Genomic DNA, 25,055 nt, shown 5'->3' with positions numbered 1-25,055 from the left:
ACTATCATATTTTGCCACTGGTAAAAGAGATCTCATAGTGTAAATGCTTACCCCGAGCTCTCAATACTCTGATATTGCACTGTGTTTGAGTTGTACGCCTTCTGGTGTCATCTGGCCCTACACCAATGGGGACTAGGCTCTAAAGAAAGCCGTCTCGGGTGTGGGCCAATCAACTTCAAGGACAGTGCATATTATCATCCTTATCAGAGTTGCTTCTTTTTGTTTGCTTTTTGGACTACTTGTGTTGTGGTCATTGCAAACATGATGCCTTGAATAAAGGTGTCAGTTTTGTACCAGTTAAAAGGGTAAAAACCTACTATCATATTTTGCCACTGGTAAAAGAGATCTCATAGTGTAAATGCTTACCCCGAGCTCTCAATACTCTGATATTGCACTGTGTTTGAGTTGTACGCCTTCTGGTGTCATCTGGCCCTACACCAATGGGGACTAGGCTCTAAAGAAAGCCGTCTCGGGTGTGGGCCAATCAACTTCAAGGACAGTGCATATTATCATCCTTATCAGAGTTGCTTCTTTTTGTTTGCTTTTTTGACTACTTGTGTTGTGGTCATTGAAAACATGATGCCTTGAATAAAGGTGTCAGTTTTGTACCAGTTAAAAGGGTAAAAACCTACTATCATATTTTGCCACTGGTAAAAGAGATCTCATAGTGTAAATGCTTACCCCGAGCTCTCAATACTCTGATATTGCACTGTGTTTGAGTTGTACGCCTTCTGGTGTCATCTGGCCCTACACCAATGGGGACTAGGCTCTAAAGAAAGCCGTCTCGGGTGTGGGCCAATCAACTTCAAGGACAGTGCATATTATCATCCTTATCAGAGTTGCTTCTTTTTGTTTGCTTTTTGGACTACTTGTGTTGTGGTCATTGCAAACATGATGCCTTGAATAAAGGTGTCAGTTTTGTACCAGTTAAAAGGGTAAAAACCTACTATCATATTTTGCCACTGGTAAAAGAGATCTCATAGTGTAAATGCTTACCCCGAGCTCTCAATACTCTGATATTGCACTGTGTTTGAGTTGTACGCCTTCTGGTGTCATCTGGCCCTACACCAATGGGGACTAGGCTCTAAAGAAAGCCGTCTCGGGTGTGGGCCAATCAACTTCAAGGACAGTGCATATTATCATCCTTATCAGAGTTGCTTCTTTTTGTTTGCTTTTTTGACTACTTGTGTTGTGGTCATTGAAAACATGATGCCTTGAATAAAGGTGTCAGTTTTGTACCAGTTAAAAGGGTAAAAACCTACTATCATATTTTGCCACTGGTAAAAGAGATCTCATAGTGTAAATGCTTACCCCGAGCTCTCAATACTCTGATATTGCACTGTGTTTGAGTTGTACGCCTTCTGGTGTCATCTGGCCCTACACCAATGGGGACTAGGCTCTAAAGAAAGCCGTCTCGGGTGTGGGCCAATCAACTTCAAGGACAGTGCATATTATCATCCTTATCAGAGTTGCTTCTTTTTGTTTGCTTTTTTGACTACTTGTGTTGTGGTCATTGCAAACATGATGCCTTGAATAAAGGTGTCAGTTTTGTACCAGTTAAAAGGGTAAAAACCTACTATCATATTTTGCCACTGGTAAAAGAGATCTCATAGTGTAAATGCTTACCCCGAGCTCTCAATACTCTGATATTGCACTGTGTTTGAGTTGTACGCCTTCTGGTGTCATCTGGCCCTACACCAATGGGGACTAGGCTCTAAAGAAAGCCGTCTCGGGTGTGGGCCAATCAACTTCAAGGACAGTGCATATTATCATCCTTATCAGAGTTGCTTCTTTTTGTTTGCTTTTTTGACTACTTGTGTTGTGGTCATTGCAAACATGATGCCTTGAATAAAGGTGTCAGTTTTGTACCAGTTAAAAGGGTAAAAACCTACTATCATATTTTGCCACTGGTAAAAGAGATCTCATAGTGTAAATGCTTACCCCGAGCTCTCAATACTCTGATATTGCACTGTGTTTGAGTTGTACGCCTTCTGGTGTCATCTGGCCCTACACCAATGGGGACTAGGCTCTAAAGAAAGCCGCCTCGGGTGTGGGCCAATCAACTTCAAGGACAGTGCATATTATCATCCTTATCAGAGTTGCTTCTTTTTGTTTGCTTTTTTGACTACTTGTGTTGTGGTCATTGCAAACATGATGCCTTGAATAAAGGTGTCAGTTTTGTACCAGTTAAAAGGGTAAAAACCTACTATCATATTTTGCCACTGGTAAAAGAGATCTCATAGTGTAAATGTTTAACACTGTTCACAATCAGGAGATTCAGCCCTACTTACCAGCCATTAAAATTAGATATCTCTGTAGACCCCTACTGCTGTCTTCATTTGTGAATTATCTTTGCAAGCCAATGCTAAATGCATTCACATATGAAATGTAACTGAGCTTAAAACACACTATATTAAATGTATCAGTCTGACACTTCAAAGAAATTGTGTAAAACTAAAAACTCGGTAAGACAGACATCAATTCATTTTGTTTATTCAGCATGCACGTGTCCATAATTCTAATAAAATCACCAGTAATATTACAGTCTAATGCAGTAATAATAGAAGCAACTTAATACCAAGCCTTTGAGCTAAATTTAGTTTTTAAATTAAAACTATTGTCAATGACAGTTTGAAAAAAAAGTTTAGTACTCCATAGTTGTGACATTAATTCATACCACCCGATTGTCAAGACTTTCAATTTGACATAATTTGAAAGTTTGTAATATATCCCAAAGAAAAATGTACACACAATAATACAATCAGACACTATCTATAAACCATAATAGAGTGAATAGCAAATTAACATTAAGTATGCCCAGACTGGTCCTAAAGTCCTGTCATGTTACACTGTCCACACAAGGTGCAGTCATTTGAGGTGAGTGAATACAGGATTAAACCAGCTGCTTACAGCTGTTTTAAAATAACAGTCGGGATGCAGAATACAGGACACTGTTGAATCGCCGTACTTGTGTGCAATTTAGTAGCAGTTTGTTGACCATTGAAAGTTTCATTGCTTCATAATACAAAAACAAATACGGTAAGTTATTGTAATACGTGACAGGAAAAAGTGAACCCATAAGATGATACATCATGTGGTTATAACCACATTTGTGTGGTTGAAACACATTCAGTATTTCTACAAACTGGATTTGGGTTCAATTATGGGCAGCCACCTGTTATGATACTAGTTTCTAAAGTGTTGTGAGTTAATGCTCTCAGCCTTGTCACCAATGACTACATGAAAACCCTTCATAAAAATTATATTTCTGACATTGTGAGACATTTCTGACTGAGAATTAAATATTTCACTTTGACTGCCGTGTAATGAACATTTCTAAAGTTGGTTGAATGGGATATTTCTGCATTCGTCGTGCAAATTGAAGGTCACTTTATGGATAAAGTAAGTAGTTCTCCTCTGTGTGGGTTCCTAAAGGACATTTATTTATCTCATCACATAACACCAGATTGCAGATTTTTTGTTAATTAGAAAAATTACATGTAAGCTTGTTAGAATTAGTTTAAACACAAATGCTTGCCTACAATTCTTACATGTTGACATGTATTGTTTACTCTTGAATGTCTTAATGGAATCACTTTGGAGTTTTGTAGATAAGAATCTTGCATTTTTCGAAATTCAAAAAATGCCCTTGGCTTTCAGCTGCTCCTGTACACGCTTGAGGTAATCACGATCTGGATATCCATAGCTGAAATGGCAACAACAGATAACACATTTGCATGGTATCCAATGTCATATAACATGTTAGCTGAATATCCTTCTAGAGATGTAGTAAAATACACTAAACAGTACATTATAATTTGTAATAAATAAAAAAATATTGCTCGCTATTGCAAAAGTAAAGTAATTAATTAATTAACGGAAAACTACAATGATAAAAAATGCATATAGATGAAACTCGCAAAATATTTTTTTATATTTATTTTAACAATGCAAACCCAGTATGGTGAAGAGATCCTAGGCTATGTTATAAACGTTGTCCTTGTTATCCATTGTTTCAAGACGGAGGTACTCTGCAAACCAACCTTCAGAGATTTGTTCATGAAACCATCCAGATATATAAACACAGACACAACTTCAACCGAGAAGATGGGTACAAACTGAGCAATTATTGGAAGGACGTTATTAACCAGGTAAAGTCTTAACTGACTGTGATGTTTCCATCCTACCTGCCTATGTCAGCTGTTATTTCCGACTCTCTGTGTCTTGTGTGTGTCTCTCTCTCTCTCTATGCCTCTCTCTTAGATCTCTCACATGTCCTTTGGATTGCACTCTCATGCTCACGTCCTTTGGATTGCACTCTCATGGTGCTAATCTCTCATGAACACTGCTGTTGTGCGCATATGCGGGCATGATTCTCTTATGCGGCGACGGAAGCTCATTCATGCTAATCTCCCTCCCTAATCCCTCTCTCCCTAATCTCCCCCACTCCCCCATTAACACAACTGACGTGCTTACGTCCGTGCATGGAATTCCTTTCCAGCTCAGACCCCGCTTGCTTGCCCATCGCCACATATATAGCCTCTTGTTGTAACTGCTCTCTCGCTAGTTCAGCAGACCCCCCCGGGTTATATTTTTCCCGCCTGAGGACGACCGCTTGTGGTGCGATCGAATCGTCGTGATTTATTTTATTTTATACCTACGTGACTTTACTGAAAGAACTAAAAATTATACATTGAGTTTTACTTCAGCAAAATATGACAATGTTGGAGAAAAACTATTTTTTTTATGTTATAATAATCATTCCAAATTAAAAGGAAGCAAACACACGTTTATCATCAGTATGAAACAAGTACTTATCAGTCCTTGCCTGTCAGGTCCTTCATGCGTGCTGGTTTTATGTTGGATGTCATTCCACGTGACACAGTCATGCAGCTCGGTGGTTGACGATGTCCCAATAGTGAAGATCAGCCTCTGATCAAATGCCCGCCGGAGGAGGCCGAGTACATGCCTCCCCTCGGGCGAAGCAGGTAAATATGCTGTCCTTGTCGTTCCATGATAAGGCTTCCCAGGATGTGGGTGCTCTGACTACATGGCAAAATACGCGATAATAATAAGGCGGACAAAATAAGACAAGCGATATAACAAATTTCGTTTATTCACAAAAGTGTGACAATATTAGCACATGAGTTGTCTTTCCACCTCACTTTAGTGCACTAAATATACATAACGATCTATATCAAGTACTTACCCCTTGTCTGCCACTTGGGACGTCATAGTGTATTTCAGTGGTTCCTGGCAAAGTAGTGTAGTAAGTCGTTACCTTCATTGAGGCATCCTTTGGTTGATCACCTTTTAGTTTGCCATAAACTGTCTGGCAAACTGGACATGCTGACTTTAACTTAATTGCCTTATAAATGCATTCCTTGCAGAAAAAGTGGTTACATTTTTCCAGTGATGTTTTACATTCGAAATAGTCCAGACATATTGGGCATTTGTCTTCATTGTTTTCTTGTTTTGATTTTGCAGTGGGGATCGTGCCAGAATTCATGGTTATGTGAGCATTAGGTTTATTTCTTGTTGATGAGGAACCATGACTAAAACCATTTAATGTTTCACACAGCAGATCATGTGCTTTCTCGACCTGGTCTACATATCCTGCAACCTTTGCTACATATCCTACAATCGTCACTTCGGTCAGGCTTTCATTCCTTTGGAAGAGCATTTTTGGATATGTTTGTTTCGCAGTCGAAATGGCATCATCAAGTTGTCTTTCAGACAAGTCTTCCGTGATCTTAACTATGCCGTGTCGAATGTTTTTATTTTTGCTTTGAAAAAAAATTGAAAAAGTTTCCGTAGCTTCATTAAACAAAAATGTTTTCTTGTCATTTGGATGCAACATTATACCCACTGTATTATTTGTAGATATATTTTTGACAATTATACCAAAGTTATATTTCTTTTTCAGCTTCTCTAATTCATCTTGAAATATTTCCATAACAAATTCAAGGTTAATTTTTGAAACTTGTAAAAGTTCAGTGTTTGACTGTCTTGAGTCTTTAACATCGCCAGACGCTTGATCGAATCTGTCTTCATTGCTCGTGCTACTTTTTGTTTTACTTTGGAAATCTTTAAAAAGTTCATCTCGAGCCTCATCAACTTCTTTGTAGTTGCCTGTAAAAATAATATGAGGTGGTAATTTACTTATCATAACACTTGGAAAACACTGTTCGGTTTTTTCGAGTAATTTCTTGAACACAACTGGATCAATTGCACTAGCTTCATCTGGAATCAGTGTTTAAAACTCATGGACATTTGTAGCTACATTTTGGTACAAATCAACAATGTGCTGATCATTTCCATACTCCTGAATCTCAAATAAATCATGACAACCATGATCAATACATTTGAATAATTTAAACAATATATCCCATACTCAATCTACATTTCCTGCACTATATAGGTCAGTCCTCGGCTTACGATCACAATTACTAGTTCCATATATCTGTTCGTAAATCGAACGGTTGGTAAGTCGGAACACAATAATGCAGTGTATATAAATGCACATACGTTCAGTGTTATTAAATGTGTTAGGGTTCAACAACATGGGAAGCATTATTAGACGCATGAAAAAATAAATATTGTGCATTTGCATATAACACTGTACAAAATACTATACAGTAAATACAACATAAAATCAAATTACATTAATATTTTAAAAAGTTTATTTTCACTTAACCTTCAGTGTCGAAAGGGGGAAAATGAGTCACGAGACAAAAATCACCCGTATAGCCTGAACAGACTGTTGGGGCGAGTGCTGTTGGCAAGCAGCGACTTTGAAGGCCAGTACGGCACACGAGGGAGTGAGTGGCCAACACAACGCCCAGCCGCCTTTGTCTCCCCATTAGTGGTGTTTTCGTAGTACACCGAGCTAACGGCTACACTACCGCTCCCCACACACTCACTTTCACACACAACAACAACCACCATTCGCCACTAAGTGGCGGTGACGTCACCACCACGCTTGTGCCAGGCTATGTGCACGTTGAGGCCACGTGAAGTGTCGAACGCCCGCTGGCAGGTCACGGAACAGACCCAGGTGCCATGGGTCGACTGACTGAGATGAGTGGCTGATGCACCACCTGTGCCCCCTACTGTGCCAACTTGCTGTGCTTTAGACACCCGGCGCTCCGCTCGTTGTTGTGAGCGTCGCTCCTTTGCCCTCCGTTGTTGTTGGATGAGGCCGATCTTGACACCGCTGGTACCAGTCATCGGCAAGTCCACTCAGCTCCACGTCCTCCTGTACCACATCACTCCATCTCTTCTCTAGCCCGTGCCGCGCCCGTTTAGCCCCCTCGATCCAGCCGAACAAAAGCTGTTTCGGCATGCGGTGGCTGGGCATGCGGGCTACATGACCCAGCCTACGCAGCCTTGCCTGCCGGAAGAGCTCACCGATGGACCATAGGCAGACCAGCCTAAATGTTTCTAACTGGCGAAGATGTTCCATTAGGGGGGTCCACGTTTCGCAAGCGTAGAAGGGAGGGAATGACAGTGGCCGAGCAGACCTGAAGCTTCGTGCAGAGCGACAGACCAGGTAGCTTCCACACAGCGTTACGCAACCGATGAAAATATAATGCTGCTGTCAAGCTGGAGCTGGTCATAAGCACACTGCCCAGGTATGTAAAACTCTCCACTCTCTCCACAACTGCCCCATCACCAATGGGGAGTTGAGGGGGTGGAGTATTTGATGACACAAAATATCCAGGAAGGTGCTTGGTTTTAGTGGGGCTGATGGTAAGAGCTGACCTCTTAGTAGCACACGCCAGATTCAGCAGCATCGCTTTCAACTCCTCCTCTGAGTCAGCAGCAATCACAAGATAATCAGCATACATACATGCTTGACCAATAGGAATCCATCCCTCGACCGCACCCGGCCATCGATCAGCCTCCCATTGTATCTATACCAGATGGAAATTCCTCTGGTACAGCCATGGAAAGCTACTGGAACTATGTGGTCAAATATGATGTTAAATAATGTGAGAGCCAGAGGACATCCCTGTCACACCCCAAAGTGAACAGGGTATGGCTCTGACTCCTGGCCATGTAGCTTTACCTGGGCCTGCCCACTATAATGAAGGCCCTTAATTATTGTGAGCAGAGAGTCAGGGACTTCGAAAGCACAAAGAACAGCCCAGAGCCCTTGCCTGTTGATGGTACTATAGGCCTTGATCAGGTCAATGAAGCAGAGATGTAAGTCTTGTTAGAATTACCTACACCTCTGCTGTAGCAGGACAGAGAATATGGCATCTGTGCAGGACTGCCCTGGTCTGAAATCACATTGAAGCTCCGCAAGCCTCTTCTCAGCGTGCCTGGCGAGGCGATGTTGAATAACCCTCACGCACACACACACATATTCCCAGTAGAAGGCTCACTCATTACATTTCGCAATAAATAACTCTGCTGAACAAAACAGTTACATGGTTCAGCTTGCAAGTGCAAGTTTGCGTTTTAAGTCGATGTAAAAAATCATGGAAGCTGGTTCATAAATTTTTGGTGTTCGTAAGTCGGTTGTTCGTAAATCGAGGACTGCCGATGCTACCATTTGGCTTTCATCCATTTAGAAAATAATTAATAATTATTATTATTTTCAATAATCTTAACTGGATTGTATCTAATATCAAATTTTTAATCATTGCTATGCAAAAAACCTAAAATGATTTCTACTGATCAGTAACATACATTGTATTTATACTGTATTTGTACTTGCTCTCGAAATTATCAAAGTCTGCTATTTGAACTTCAGAAAAGTATTTCGAAATATGTTTATCCAGTGTTACCACCTGATGCTGACTCTTTTTGGTTGTCGCTATATTCCGGATGACTTTGTGGATGTTCCTAAAAGAGAGAATGTAAAACACATTTCAGTATTTGATTAAAATAGACTAAATTGACAGTGGTGTGCAGGCCCAACTCTAAAAATTGTTTCCCAAAACATCCTTTATTATGTATTAATAGTGAGTGGGTGGGAGACCGTAGCCTTCTCATGGCTCACCTGTTATATATTTTAATGTCATTTTAAACATAACACCGTCATCTAAGCGAAATCGACGTCGTTCATTCAAATCCAGATATGATCAGTCGAGCTAAATGCCGAAATGAGACCCATTTAAGGGACAAAACACAATTGGACAAGGTATTCGAGTGAACCAACTACACATTGAAATATTATCAAGACTTAAATGTGAGTTCCTGGGCAGAAACCTAAGAGAAAACAACATTGTCGTACAGGAGACGCACGTTGATGACAGCACGCAGATGGAAAGGTACAGATAAACATGGTCTCGCCACGTTCATCAGGCAAGGCCTAAAGGACTATTATCTCAAGTCTATGACAACAAGTGACGGCACATTTACAATGTCACAGTTCGTCATGTGACGGTCATACAAGCCCCCGGAGAAGGACTGCCCATCACCACCTCTGCCCGGAGCCACTCAACCTGCCATATATGTGGGTGACTTCAATATCAGAATCAGAATGAGCTACGCAGCTCGTTTTCACAGATGTCCAGTAGGGACGGGTCAGCAAGATACAACAGCGAACAATACAAAAACACGAAAGGAATGCAAAATAGAGAAAAGGTAAACAAGTTACTAAAAATAAGTAAATATGAATTAAATAAAGTCCTGTATATAAGTACAAATTGCATAAGTAAATAAATACCTAAAGGTTGTTTTAACACTAAAAGCAAGCTTGGGCAAGGCAGCAAAAACTACAACAAAAACAATCCAAGACCACACCAAGACAGCACAGAGTCCGACAATAAAATGGCACGTTGAAATTTAAGGATTATGGATAAAGATCAAAGTTACAAATTATATTGGAAAATATTGTTGTATCCAGCACTAATTTTCTGCTTCGGGATATATTTTGAAGGAAGATTTACGATGCGAAGGGAGGAAACAAGGTTGTTCCAAAGCGTTGATGCTTCTGTAATGCGAGCAAGGAAAGAGGGGGCGGAGTCTGGGTCACGTGAGGAGAAGGCGGAGTCAGGGTCACGTGAGAGAGAGGATTAAAGGGGAGAACCGGAAGCGATCTGGGAGTTGGGAAGGAGTGGAAACAGGGGGAGGCCACACTGGGCAGTGGCGAGAGGGTGGGGCCATTTGCCACGTGGTGGGAGGCCACGGCACCGTCGGCCAGCGGTGTACGTGGGGCACAGCAGAGCTAGTGGGATAGAGTTAGTGGAGTCGAGCTAGTGGAGGAGAGCTAGCGGAGTGTGGGAAGCTCGCCGGGTGTGAAGAGCTAGCAGAGTGTGCGGGGCACACGGAGCAGCGGTGTGGCTGCAGAGCAGAGCAGCGGTGTGGCTGCGGAGCAGCGGTGTGGCTGCGGAGCGGAGCAGCGGTGTGGCTGCAGAGTGCACGGTGGAGGAGGTGCGGGTCTGAGCGAGGACGCCGCAGGGGCGAGAGAGACAAGAACCCAAATAAAGGACAACGGAGACCTACACCGTCTGGAGAGTCCTTTATTACACTTCCACGGCAAAGGCTTTGTCACCTATTTTAATTCTTGTTCTAAGGATGGTTGAATGGAAATTAGATGGACGTCATAGGTTTCTTCAGTTTGACAATGGGGTACCGTAATAAGATGTTGTGTTAGTTTTAATCATTATTATTTATTTTCACCCAAATTTGTTATGGCATAAGCCATAATATATTTATTTTGTTTTAGGTGAAAAAAGTTATTATACATTACCATATTCGAGTTAGGTTCATGAAAGAGATTGTTAGTTGCTATAATGTATATGAATAATGCATTGATTTAACATAAACTGAGTTATTTGAAGTTATTTAGTTTCTAGTTATATTTGATAAAATTACTTCAAGTAGCATCAAAGATATATATTTGTTAAAAATTTCAGGAAGCAGTCTATAGCTAATGGCACGGTTAAAATAGTTTTGGGGTTTCTCAATTTCAACCGATTTCCAAATTAATCTTTACCCATTATAGTTGTTTTTATATAAAACTTTAACCTTATCAAACTCTATTGTGTGCCTTTCCTGACAAGCGTGTTCTGTCACCTTCTACAACTGTCTGCGGGTATTTTAGATTTGTTTGATTTCCTTTAAGTGGTGTGCTAATATTCTCGGGTCTTTCGATAAAGTAACGTAGATAGGTTCAAAGAAAATAACAAAAAACAACATTTCAATCGCAACACTTAAGATGACAGCTTATGTTGCGATGAAAACGTCCAGTTTTTTTTCTTCTTTGTTATTTTCTTTGAACCTATCTACGTGACTTTACCGAAAGACCCAAGAATATGAATTCCTGCAGTCACGAAAGCTTTAAGTCAATGGTGTGCTAATGTTGCGACCTGCCTGGCCGATGTAACATTCCGCAAGTACGAATATTCTGGTGTAGCCTTTTTGAGAAAAGTATTAATTTTATATTTCTGAAAGTAGGATTTGTAAAGAATAGACCAGTCGTCGAGACTAATAACAGTGGCAGTCAATGTATTTTAAAGTTTATACCAGGACAGACAGTACTGTTCTTTTATTTATACGATGTAACATACCTTTACGTTTTCATTGTATCTTCTTGTTTGGTATATTCTTGTTATTTCCACAAGGTCATCAATTCCTAAAAACAAAGATTAACAAACATTTCCTTTCTACAACTTTACCAACATGCACTGTTGGCTGACATAGGGTAAATGGGATTTTAAAAACAACAATAAACACCAAGCGGTTTAAATGTTGTGGTCTTGTTTGGAAGGTGGTAGGGGACAGCTTGGGAGTGGTGGTTGTTCATTAATCCAAAAAAGAAATCCACAGTTAACCAAGTATAATACTCTACAGTATTCAATAGTTTATTTATAAAATACTTTGACAAAATGTGTTTAAACACCATTTTAATACAAATTAGGGTGTAATGCAGAATAGCTCCTGCAACTTGGGAAAGGGAATTATATAGTTTTATGATTTAATTATGAGTCCTAAAAGCTCAAAGATATAATACCATCCTAGCATCGATGTGAAAGTTCATCCAAGTATTTCTCACAATATTGTATCTTTATGAGCATTTTCAAATTAAACAAACTCATTAAGGTGACACGCATTCTTTCAAATGTCTGAAATATACATCTGAAATTGTGTAAATGTCCTGCTGTAGCTTTTTTCTTATTCATTTACTTTACACATTGGTATATGGATGGATTAACCCCATGTGCAGTGAGTGACGTCATTTGCCTTGATTATTGTCATAAACAATGAGTGCCTCATCCTTGTTGCTGTTGTGGGGGTAAATTATTCCCAATATTTTTCCAAATTTTCCATAAAGGTACTGCAGTCTTCCTTTTATTTTATCCTCCGTGAGACTTGATAGAAGTTTCTCGATGCCGCTGATCACGACTGCATCCTGCAGGCAGGATTCCTTGGCTGTTGTTGGTGGTGAATCCTTTCTTCGAGTCGCCATGGCACTCTGCCAAACATACGTCTCATTTGTCTGTTGAAGGGAACATTATTAGTTGTTAATATGATAGTTCAAAATTATTTTATTTATTGTTTCAATATTTGTTATACTAAAACTCATATAAGGGGAATGGCTGATCACACCAAGTGCTCTATCACTTGAGTGTTGCTTCCCCGAGATAGCTCAACAACTTTGAGGCATGGTCACATTAACATTACTCAGATATCAGAGTATGTTTTTTGTTTGCATGCTGACCACAAGCATTGTGGTTAATGCAGACATTATTCTTGTAAAAGGTTTCAGTTTGGTGTTTTAACATCTTAACACCTGTTTTGTTGCCCGAAAAAAGGGGAAAAACCTATTTTCATTACTCAGATACAACAAAATACACTTATGCTACAGTGCCTATGACCAAATCAGCTGGAATGCACCTGATATCGTCATATCTCGGAGGAAAAGCAGAGTTTAGCCAGGATGGTACAGTACTTGGTGAGGGCGACCACCGTGTATGAAACAACCGACACAAACTACTACAGGGCTATGTTGTCGGCATCAGAGGGCAGTACAGCAAGAGGCTTTGCTCCACTGTCCTATGTTACAATATCTATGCGCCCTCTCTTTAACGCACACCGATCAGCTCGAAGAATGGTCATATAACCCCCACGACCCACGTGGCTTGGGGGAGGCCCTCATCCAGCAGTGAAATGACAGAAGGACTGGCCATGACCATTATACTACAGTAGTGGCGTCTGATAGCATAGCTAAGCGATATACACTGTGCAAAGCCGTCACTGCTGTTAAAACACATTTTAAATGTGTACAAGTACATTCAATTATTTCTGGGTAGTCTCGTCTAATCTAATCAGCAAGTCAACATGAAGTCAACAGCACAAACCCTGCAGCCACCAGGTTGTGTTTGCAACATGTTACCACAAGCAAATGTGACATTACGAGCTTGCGATGTAGTTGACATGGTTCACATGTTTTGTTTCCGCGCGAGAGCCCAACCCCCAATTAAAACTAATATTAAATATTCACAGCCCTCTGTCAATGCACATCGAGATGAATGCCTCTCCACACCGTACCTGCCATGGGGATGTTTTCACCATACTTCACCACGCCGTCAGTGTGCTAATTACCTGTGACCTCTGGTGAGTAAATGTCAAGTCCCTTCCTCTTGGTTCTTTCGGTAAAGTCACGTAGAAGGGAAGTAATAAAATAATAAAAATAAAACATAATAAAACAATTCTCACGACGTTTCGGCCACAACGCAAGCAGCCGTCCTCAGGTTGCGTTGTGGCCGAAACGTCGTGAGAATTGTTTTATTATGTTTTATTTTTATTATTTTATTACTTCCCTTCTACGTGACTTTACCGAAAGAACCAAGAAGATGAATCCCTGCAGTCACGAAAGCTTTAAATCGAAATGTCAAGTCCCTTGTCCCCCGATGTGTATACCGCCGTCTCGCAGTCGATTTTAACCGGATGGTGTCTATTCATGTGTTATACGTATAACCTTTTTTTAAAATTACCGCATGAACATTTCATTTTCAACAGTAGCACAGATATAGGCGGAGGACTTTTGTAGTTCAGTTCAAGGCTAAACACACGCAGTGGTCGAACATGCAAGCCTCTGTACATTTTGCCACGATGGTAAACTACAGTGCTCGGTAAACTCAGAAATGCCCCAATGATACTGGCTCCCTCTAGCAGTCGAGTATATATGTCATACGCATTGGATCAGGCAGACATCTAACCCCAAGTTGCAGCTCAACTTTTGCTTTAATGTAAAGTAAATGGTTTTAAAATGTCGCGTTGACAATGTGTCAGACGCCACGGCGAGCGTCTTCTCACCTGTGCCACGACCGAGGGCTGCCGGAGTCGCCAACAACCGAGAGGCGTTTGGGGGAAACTTCGTCAAGAAGATTAAAGGAGGGCGAACGAGGAAGTTAAAGTGCAACATAACATGACGATGACGTGTTCAGAGAAACACACGCGGCTGTTTTTGAATCTTTGCTGGCAGCAAATCTATTTGTGGCTCTGCTAAATTACCGGCCCGAATAGTTGTCGCAACGAGGTGACGAGATGTTAATTCCCTCGCCTGTTGGGCAAGAGGTCATGGGTTCGATGCCGACCCCGACCCCGAAGCCTGCTGCTGTGTATTTGGAGTTTGCGTGTCTCTCTGCTTCCCGTGGCAGTGTTGATTGTTCTCCGGGTCCTCCATTTTGGCCCTCCACATGTAGACTCAACAAGTTTTTCGAGTATTTGGCTACCATAAATGATCAAGTCGCTTCTAAAAGAGAGCTATATACATTAGTGGACCTTACCTAGTAAATAAAAGTTAATTGTAAATAGTCAATACATAATGTTGCACCATGTAAACGCCTTATTTAGAGACACCTTAATTTGCAATTATCATGATCACCCATGATGAATCCCCTCACGACTGGATGAATTGAATACCTTCTCATTAGCATTAAAGGCTGCTAATTCATTGCTTTTGGGCACAAGCGTTGGGTTGTGTGAAACTCGAGACAAACAATTCAACTCTTTGCCCTTGAAATATTCTGGGACCATCTCTTCAAACACTCTGAACAATGGCCGAAAATCATGTCATCAACTTGACCGTCAATGATGTGAGGGCAGTTCGTCTCGTCCAGGGGTCGGCAATCTGAGGCTCCATATCCGCAAGTGGCTCTTTGGCTGCCCTTCTCCCACGAACAGCCGTTTTATATTTTTTGTTACTAAATTTACTTTATTCGGTTCTGTACACTCTCAAGTGGAGTACAGGCGGTCCCCGCTTTACGACGTTACAATGCGTTCCTGGAAAACAGGTTGTAAATCAGATCGTCGAAAAATCGGACCCTACTTTGCCATAGACGCAGTGTTGCTTGTCTTGGTGACAACAAAATGTACAAACTGTAGAATAACTCGGGGGTGTGGGTGAAGAATAACTCTGAAAAATTACGATGAGTTTTGACCACTTTGTTATTCAATAGTTTACCTGTCCGCAAGTTAATTCTTCGGGCCGGTCAGTTCAATCGTTGATCTCAGGGTAGTCTGTTACCCTGACCTTCTGTCATCCCCCCACATCTCCCATCACTACTCCATCACCCACTAGCACTCCAATCCATCACTCATCTCCTTCCACCCCCATCCACTATCACCGCTCCTTCCTATACATCAGCACGTACACGTTAATAAAATGTGGTACACTTCTTACAGTTTACTGCCTAAGTTATCTTAAGTCTGTCTCTATTTATACCATTATTTAGTCATATGCTTTGGTCTGTGATTAATAGTGCTAGTCATCTTCATTATCAACTGAAATAAATAAACACTTCTTTGACAAATATTTTTAACACTGTTGACAATCAGGAGATTCAGCCCTACTTACCAGCCATTAAAAATATATATCTCTGTAGACCCCTACTGCAGTCTTCATTTGTGAATTATCTTTGCAAGCCAATGCTAAATGCATTCACACATGAAATGTAATTAACTGAGTTTAAAACACACCATATGAAATGTATCAGTCTGACACGTCAAATTAATTGTGTAAAACTAAAAACTCGGTAAGACAGACATCAATTAATTTTGTTTATTCAGCATGCACGTGTCCATAATTCTAATAAAATCACCAGTAATATTACACAGTCTAATGCAGTAATAATAGAAGCAACTGAATACCAAGCCTTTGAGCTAAATCTATTTTTTTTATTAAAACTATTGTCAATGACAGTTTAAAAAAAATGTAGTACTGTATAGTTGTGACATTAATTCATACCACCCGATTTTCATGACTTTCAATTTGACATAATTTGAAAGTTTGTAATATATCCCAAAGAAAAATGTACACACAATAATACAATCAGACACTATCTATAAACCATGAGAGTGAATAGCAAATTAACATTCTTAAGTATGCCCAGACTAGTCCTAAAGTCCTGTCATGTTACACAGTCCACACAAGGTGCAATCATTAGAGGTGAGTGAATACAAGATTAAACCAGCTGCTTACAGCTGTTTTAAAATAACAGTCGGGATGCAGAATACAGGACACTGTTGAATCACCGTACTTGTGTGCAATTTAGTAGCAGTTTGTTGACCATTGAAAGTTTCATTGCTTCATAATCCAAAAACAAATACGGTAAGTTATTGTAATACGCGACAGGAAAAAGTGAACCCATAATATGATACATCATGTGGTTATAACCACATTTGTGTGGTTGTAACACATTCAATATTTCTACAAACTGGATTTGGGTTCAATTATGGGCAGCCACCTGTTATAATACTAGTTTCTAAAGTGTTGTGAGTTAATCGTCTCAGCCTGGTCACCAATGACTGCATGAAAACCCATCATAAAAATAATATTTCTGACATTGTGAGACATTTCTGACTGAGAATTAGATATTTCACTTTGACTGCCATGTAATGAACATTTCTAAAGTTGTTTGAATGGGATATTTCTGCATTCGTCGTGAAAATTAAAGGTCTCTTGATGGATCAAGTAAGTAGTTCTGTGATGTCAACTTTCATGGGCTATTCTCCTGTATATCGTGATGCACTGCTCTGTGTGGGTTCCCAAGGGACATTTATTCATCTCATCACATAACACCAGTGGCACATTTTTTGTTAATTAGAAAAATAACATGTAATCTTGATAGAATCAGTTTAAACACAAATGCTTGGCAAAAATTCTTACATGTTGATATTAATTGTTTACTCTTTAATGTCTTCATGGAATCACTTTGGAGTTTTCTTGCATTTTTCGAAATTCAAAAAATTCCCTTGGCTTTCAGCTCCTCCTGTACACGCTTGAGGTAATCACGATCTGGATATCCATAGCTGAAATGGCAAGAAACAGAAAACACACTTCAATATGAACATGTGTTTAATATAATGTTTAATTCATTTGCATGGTATCCAATGACCTATAACATGTTAGCCTGAATATCCTTCTAGAGATATAGTAAAGTATACTAAACAGTACATTACAATTTGTAATCAATAAGTTATTTGCTCCCTATTGCAAAAGTAAAGTAATTAATTAATGGAAAACACAATGAGAAAAAAATGCATAGATGAAACTCGCAAAACTTTTTTAATATTTATTTGAATGCAAACCCAGTATGGTGAAGAGATCCTAGGCTGCTATGTTATAAACGTTGTCCTTGTTATGCATTGTTTCACAAGCATGCCTTTTAAAATAATATTACATTGAGCTTCATTACAGCTAAATGTGGCAATGTTGGAGAAAACGTAAATAAATAATTGATATTTTAATAATTCCTACTTAAAAGGAAGCAAACACACGTTTAAATCCGTACAAAACGAGAACATATCAGTCCTTGCCTGCAGTGGCGGCTCCTGCAAAATCTCTCAGGGGGGGCAAATGTCTGGATGATTGATAAGGTCCACCCATGCAATGAATAAATTAACAGTTTAAGCATGTAAAGGCAACTTCACTTCTTTAATATTAATGAAAAATAAAGTGACTCTTACAATACATCTTGTTTGTTTATATACTCACTATTAAAACAAACCACTCAAGTTTATTTTATTAAAGATTCCACTAGGTGGCGATAAATTATATTGTTGGATGAAACGTGCTTACGTATGATGACGTTAGCACGTATGATGATGTAAGCACGTTAGTGCATGCCCTCCTGGAAGCCATAGAGAATGCATTGCAGCGCCCCTGTTCGAAAAAAAACATCTTTGAATGTAAGTCTATGGGGCCACTCGGGGCGATTCTCAGCCGTAGTGAAATCGCCCAAAAAGAGGCCGGTACTCCACAGAACGTGACATGACGCTGATTGGACTCTATCCAGAGGCTGACAGTGACGGCTAGCGTGACTCTGTGGTTGAATGACATTGGTGGTGCGTCGCCCAATCGCCCTAATGAAGAAACCGCCCCTGCTTGCCTGTCAGGTCCTCCATGTTTAGTGGTTTTATGGTGGATGTCATTCCACGTGACACAGTCCTGCAACCCGGTGGTTGACGATGTCCCAATAGTGAAGATCAGCCTCTGATCAAATGCCCGCCGGAGGAGGCTGAGTACATGCTTCCCCTCGGGCGAATCAGGTAAATATGCTGTCCTTGTCGTTCCTTGATAAAGCTTCCCAGGATGTGGGTGCTCTGGCTACGTGGCAAAAAAAGCGATAATAATAAGGCAGAGAAAACAAGACAAGCGATATAACAAATTTCGTTTATTCACAAAACTGTGACAATATTAGCACATGAGTTGTCTTTCCACCTCACTTTAGTGCACTAAATATACAGATCTATAACAAGTACTTACCCCTTGTCTGCCACTTGGGACGTCATAGTGTATTTCAATGGTTCCATACTTCTCATATCCTGGCACATGAGTTGTGTAGTAAGTCGTTACGTTCATTGAGGCATCCTTTGGTTGATCACCTTCTAGTTTGCCATAAACTGTCTGGCAAATTGGACATACTGACTTTGACTTCATTGCCTGATCAATGCATTCCTCGCAGAAAGAGTGCTTACATTTTATCAGTGATGTTTTACGTTTGAAATGATCCATACATATTGGGCAGGTGTCTTGATTGTTTTCTTGCATTGGGTTTGCAATGGAGGTTGTGCCAGAATTCATGCTCACGTGAGCATTAGGATTATTTCTTGTCGATGAGGAAACATGACTAACACCATTTAATGTTTCGCACAGCAGATCCCGTGCTTTCTCAACCTGGTCGACATTTCCTGCAACCTTTGCTACATTTCCTACAATAGTCACTTCGGTCAGGCTTTCATTCCTTTGAAAGAACATTTTTGGATATGTTTTTTTCGCAGTCGAAATGGCATCATCAAGTTGTCTTTCAGACAAGTCTTCCGTGATCTTAACTATGCTGTGTCGAATGTTTCTATTTTTTCTTTGAAAAAAATCTGTAAAAGCTTCCATAGCTTCATTAAACAAAAATGTTTTCTTGTCATTTGGATGCAACATTATACCCACTGTATTATTTTTAGGTGTATTTTTGACAATTATATCAAAGTGATATTTCTTTTTCAGCTGCTCTAATTCATCTTGAAATATTTCCATAACAAATTCAAGGTTAATTTTTGAAGCTAGTAAAACTTCAGTGTTTGACTGTCTTGAGTCTTTAACATCGCCAGACGCTTGATCGAACTTCGAAAATAATAATGTGTCTTCATTGCTCGTGCTACTTTTTGTTTTACTTTGCAAATCTTTAAACAGTTCACCTCGAGCCTCATCAACTTCTTTGTATTTGCCTGTAAAAATAATATGAGGTGGTAATTTACTTATCATAACACTTGGAAAATACTGTTCGGTTTTTTCTAGTAATTTCTTGAACACAACTGGATCCATTGCACTAGCTTCATCTGGAATCAGTGTTTTAAACACATGGACATTTGTAGCTACATTTTGGTACAAATCAACAACGTGCTCCACTGCTTCAGCTTTTTTTTGTTCATTTCCATACCCGTTAATCTTAAGAAATGTTTTTTGTTGATCAGTACTCTTTGTTGTCTTCATCGTGCATTTGTACTTGCTTTTCAGCTCATCAAGATCTCTGTAATAAACTTTAGAAAGGTATTCAAATATATATTCATCGACTTCCAGTGTGCTATGACCTGATGTTGACTTGGCTTGGTTGCCTGGATTTTCCAGATTACTTCGTGAATATTTCTGAAAAAGAAAATCAATTTCAAAAACAACAAAAGTTGGCATTGTTCAGCTTGGATATATATATCCTTGTGTGTCACTAGCCAGTGTGACCACATGATGGTTTTAAACATTCCTGTCAACTCCTTCCTAGAGAACATTACTTTTCTGCTTGTTAATTTCGCACAGCTGCCAGAGGCTGTGACCAAAATAAATGTGCTTTAAATATAAGTACTCGTTGGTTCTTTCGGTAAAGTTACGTAGATAGAAAGTTAATAGATCACGACGTTTCGATCGCAACACAAGCAACCGTCATCAGGTGAAACAAACACAGCAGAACTGCTCACGGTTGCTTGTGTTGCGATCGAAACGTCGTGATCTATTAATTTTATACCCACGTGACTTTACCGAAAGAACCAAAGAGTATGGATTCCTGCAGTGACGAAAGCTTCAAATCAAGATTAAATATAAGTATCAAGGATAGACATGTATTAAATTATTATGCACAATGTTCAACACGAAATGCTGTAGTTTTCACTACGTATTTATCATTATTTATTTACAAGCTTTTATTTAACTCACTTTGTCTGTTGTATCCTCAAAAAAGAAATATTGTAACTCAATTTTTAGACACTTCCCAATGTGCTATCGACTGCAAACTTCGTATAGGTATGTCATACTGATGACAACACGATATTATATCATACAAAATCCAAAACATATATTTAAAAACTTTTTACAAGCTTTTATTTTACTTACTGTATGTGTTGTCGTATCAAAAAATATTGTAACTCAATTTCAACCGTATTCCCAATGTCGTATCGACTGCAAATTTCGTATAGCTATGTCATACTGATGACAATACTATATTCTATCATTGAAAATAAAAAAAATATTTTTCAACAATCTTTTCTACGGCTCTAATTATCGACGCTCAACTCACGTTGCCTGTAAATCATCACGGTCCCTTACGTCACGGCAAGCCTCGGGGAGCCACGCCCAGGGGCGGGGGATGTGGAAGGAGGGGAGGGGCGATGGGGGAAGGGGGCAGGGGGAGGGGCAGCTCGGACAGTACATTTCATTAAAGCGTGTTTAAAAAAAAGTATTTTGTAATATTTTATACTGGCTAAACAGGACAGTGAGGGCCGACTATAGGGGGTTGCAGGGCCCGGGACAAATCCTGCTGTGTGGGCCGGGCCCCGACGCCTTCAAACTAAACTGCATTACACCCCAAACCGCAGGGTCTGGGGCAGTCGCCCTGACTCTCCGTACCCTCGGAACAGCTCTGTGTATAAGTACTCTTTTTTGTTGTCCTAATAAGACAATCACAATTGGATTTCACAAAAAAAGTGTGAATCAACAAAGCAAAGATTTACAATATTAAATGACTTTGTTGGAATTGGTTTCTCCAACAATTAAGACATTTTTTGCACTGGGGGCCATTGCCTGGTACAATACCTTATTCTTATCATGTGGTATTCATGATCGTGGTTAAGTTTTATTTCATTTGAACAAAGTATATCAAGCTTAAATATTATAAATAGCACACCTCTGGGTGAAACCACCAATACCGAGCCAACAGCAGATAAGCTTACAAATGGTAACTAATATTGATTCTAGGCCTAAATCATGTTCATCCTGTATCCTAAATTAGGACCAGCCTTGATGCTGAACTGCAGGAATATGTACTTCTACGAATCCCATATTTAACTGAACTTACGTATTCGTTTTACAGGTTTAAAATTAATGTACTATATTATGATCAAGGTCAAAATGAAAAGCCTCTTTCTGATCAAATTACCACTGGGCTATGCTCAATTCTATCGGTGGCCCAGAGCCAGTGGGGAAATTTGGAATGCCGATGAGAGAACACGTCTTCCAAAGGTTGGCTGCTTGTGACTTGATGCTCATATTATCGATCTTCGTGAGTGATAGACATAACCCCTGACCGGGATATGAGCTTGTGATTTGTTTGTAAGTTAATCACTCTGCCAGAGCTGGACAATATAATTTTTTATCTCATTAAACGTATCCACTTCACTTTAGCACATGCCCAATTTGAACAATTGAATGCACCCCTGCCAAAATATTGCATGGTCTACAAATTAACATTGTAAAACAGACTGTGGACTACATTAATACTGTAGTACAGTACAACACTAAAAAGTGTGGATATATTGGTATCAGTGATATTTTCAATATTGTATCAAATTTTGTGAGTTCCACACGATAAAATACCTGTTTTTCTTCACTGTATTTTCTTGTCGGATATGTTTTTCTGTTGATAAAGACATCCATGTCTGAAAGATAAAAAGGATTTGTGAGTACTGTATTCCATTTTCAATCGTTCATATTTTAAAAGTCAATAATCGTATGCAAGCTACATCTCAAAATATATCCTTTGCATTAAGTTGTAAACTGATTGGACTCTAGTTTAATACATGTGGAATTGCACAAACAAGCAGAAGTGTTAATCCACCAGTTTTAACATGCTAATATCTGAATCAATATCCAGGAGAGAACAAAAGTTTAAAACCAGTTATAATGACAGTTGTATACAGTGCTGTACTGAGTTACCGTACTTTACGTGATATACATATTCTTAAAGCACATAACTTAATCCTTTATGTTATAACACTGAAACTATTTATTGTCTCCCTCTTATCCATGAATTATATGTATTTCCGACCCTGCCAATGGATACGAGTTCTATCAACGTGTTACCATTGATATGCTGTATACTGTGCAGCCTCTTTATCAACCCACCGCTGAATGACAGCCTTCCAACCCCGTGCGTGTTAGCGATTATCTGACCATACTTCACCACGCTGGCCAGCATGGGTTGGTGAAAATGGGGAGTTTGCTGCACTGCTCTCTGCTGAAAACATAACCCTCAAGCAGCCTATAACACCTGTTTGTGCGTGGTGATTTCCCATTCAAGCCATAGGTGTGACTTAGCTTCCAAGATCTGACTTAGATCGGGTGCATTCTGTGTGATTTAGTCACGCGGTGTCACTAATGCATTGAGTGGAAGGTTCTTCCACTCTGCTGTATTTACCTTGGGCGTTGGTAAAGGCAATGAGAGCCTCATCTGCATTGTCGTTGTAGGGGTAAATAACTCCACAACAAACATGCTTTTCATGCTCATCCTCAAGCCGTCTTCTTGTTTCATGGTCCCTGAGATTGGCTGATTTCACAAGTTTTCTTACGGAGCTGATTATCACAGCATTCTGCAGCCCCGACTCGGCAATCCAAGACTGATTTCCTCCAGTCGCCATGGCACACCTCCACCTGCCAGCACACAGGGGCCGTCCATAAATGACGTCACGCGATTTTGGACGATTTTTGACCCCCCCCCCCCCACGTCGTCACACGGCGTCACAAAAAGTCAGACCCCCCCCCTCCTCAAATATGACGTCACAAAGCTCTGCCCCCCCCCCAAAAAAAGAAATACGCTTCCAATCGCTTTAAACGATTGTCATTGTAGTGCGTATTTAATGTGGCGCTGCACTCTGATGTTGTAGGAGGAAAGATTTATATTTAAAAAAGTATATTTAATTAAGTAGAACGTGTTGTCTATATTTATTTAAAGTTGCGCATTTTGATGTGACGTCACATTTCTCAACCCCCCCCCCTCGACACACATCGTCACAAATGTCTGACCCCCCCCCCCTAGGTGCGTGACGTCATTTATGGACGGCCCCACAGGTGTTCGTTCCCGTCAGGTGCACCTGCTCATAAGACAACTGTGAAAAACATGTCCGGACACAATGTGTTTTTAGCGACATTAAATTCACGTTACAAAAGGCGATCCCATTGATTTTCCGTTTCGCTCATGAAATCTACTTGACATTTCGGTTAATGTGAGACCAAGGTGCTCTGCAAACCTTCTGGCTACCATCAAAGGTTTGTACACGAAGCCATCCAGATATACAAACACAGACATAACTTCAACCGTGATGATGGGTACAAACTGAGTAATCATTGGAAAGATGTTATTAACCATGTAAAAAATATTTAACTACACATATTTGTACCATCTTATTTGACAGGTACTATTCTACTTTACCGAGTGTTGACATCCCCAGCGTTTAACAGTACTGCCTTTTTTGTATTTGAATTGTCAGCCAACACCGGTTACAACCCAGAGGTCGCAAACGGGTTTTGATTCCTTACCCGTACCCGTACCCGACTGCACCAGGGTCGCAAACGGGTACCCGTACCCTACCCGATACCCGGCTACCCGTACCCGGCCGGGTATCGGGTAGGGTACGGGTATCGGGTACCCGATTGCGACCTCTGGGATGAAGCCATGTTGCAGGCGCGGGTGGGTTGATTCTAGGAACTTGAATTGTGAGAAGAGACAAGACGTTGGGGAATGAGTGACAAATGGTTACTCACCAGTGACTCGCGGCCTACCTGTACCCGGCCGCACCAGGGTCGCAAACGGATACCCGTACCCGGCCGGGTACGGGTAGCCGGGTATCGGGTAGGGTACGGGTATCGGGTACCCGGTTGCGACCTCTGTTACAACCCCAAGTCGAGGTACACCTATTGTTCTCTTTTAGCCCCGCCCACCCCCCCCAACACGTTCCATTCATTGGCTACCACATTCAGATAAGCCCTCCCCCCCTCCCCCTTAAGTTGTATTTAAGAGCTTGTCTCTTGGAATTTTGCCTCACTTGATACAGTAAATTTTAGCTGTGACGGTCCCACCTGATGACGGAGACTTGTGTTGCCTCCGAAACGTCGTGATTTATCATCTTATTTTTATTATTTATATTGTTATTTATTTTTACCTACGTGACTTTACCGAAAAAAAACCTAAGAGTAATGTGAACGTAATGACGTACTGACAACATTAACTCCCCTCTGGTCTTCGCACCTGATAGGTTCACGTTGATGGCATCACCTTTACTCAATTTAAGACCGAAACTGAAGGACTTCTTTACAATTCCGGCTAATCGTCTGATGAGGC

At 40.3% G+C, this 25,055-nt stretch overlaps 1 protein-coding gene and 1 long non-coding RNA gene across 3 annotated transcripts; both read right to left on the bottom strand.

Annotated features, from left to right (window-relative positions):
• Positions 1-2,477: 2,477 nt before the first annotated feature.
• On the bottom strand, positions 2,478-19,417 carry LOC144733319 (E3 ubiquitin-protein ligase DTX3L-like). The gene is made up of 5 exons (XM_078615160.1): positions 18,728-19,417; positions 18,351-18,568; positions 17,211-17,271; positions 4,829-5,046; positions 2,478-3,706 (listed from the first exon to the last, which is right to left on the bottom strand). Exons 1-5 carry the CDS (start codon positions 19,394-19,396, stop codon positions 3,637-3,639), a joined length of 1,236 nt encoding a protein of 411 aa, XP_078471286.1. The 5' UTR covers positions 19,397-19,417; the 3' UTR covers positions 2,478-3,636.
• LOC144727355 (uncharacterized) lies at positions 5,921-14,712 on the bottom strand. 2 transcript variants are annotated; one of them, XR_013587370.1, is made up of 6 exons: positions 14,275-14,712; positions 12,199-12,454; positions 11,526-11,590; positions 8,799-8,853; positions 8,229-8,327; positions 5,921-6,132 (listed from the first exon to the last, which is right to left on the bottom strand). It is a non-coding gene; the product is annotated as an uncharacterized LOC144727355 (long non-coding RNA). The 2 variants fall into 2 exon arrangements; XR_013587371.1 differs by lacking the exon at positions 8,229-8,327 and having other exon boundaries at positions 14,275-14,646.
• Positions 19,418-25,055: the final 5,638 nt, after the last annotated feature.

Source organism: Lampetra planeri, chromosome 2 (genome assembly GCF_965212315.1).
Source record: "Lampetra planeri chromosome 2, kcLamPlan1.2.h2, whole genome shotgun sequence".
Classification (NCBI taxonomy): domain Eukaryota; kingdom Metazoa; phylum Chordata; class Hyperoartia; order Petromyzontiformes; family Petromyzontidae; genus Lampetra; species Lampetra planeri.
The sequence above is the reverse complement of the archived record's forward strand: the minus strand, read 5'-3'. Positions and strand labels throughout refer to the sequence as shown.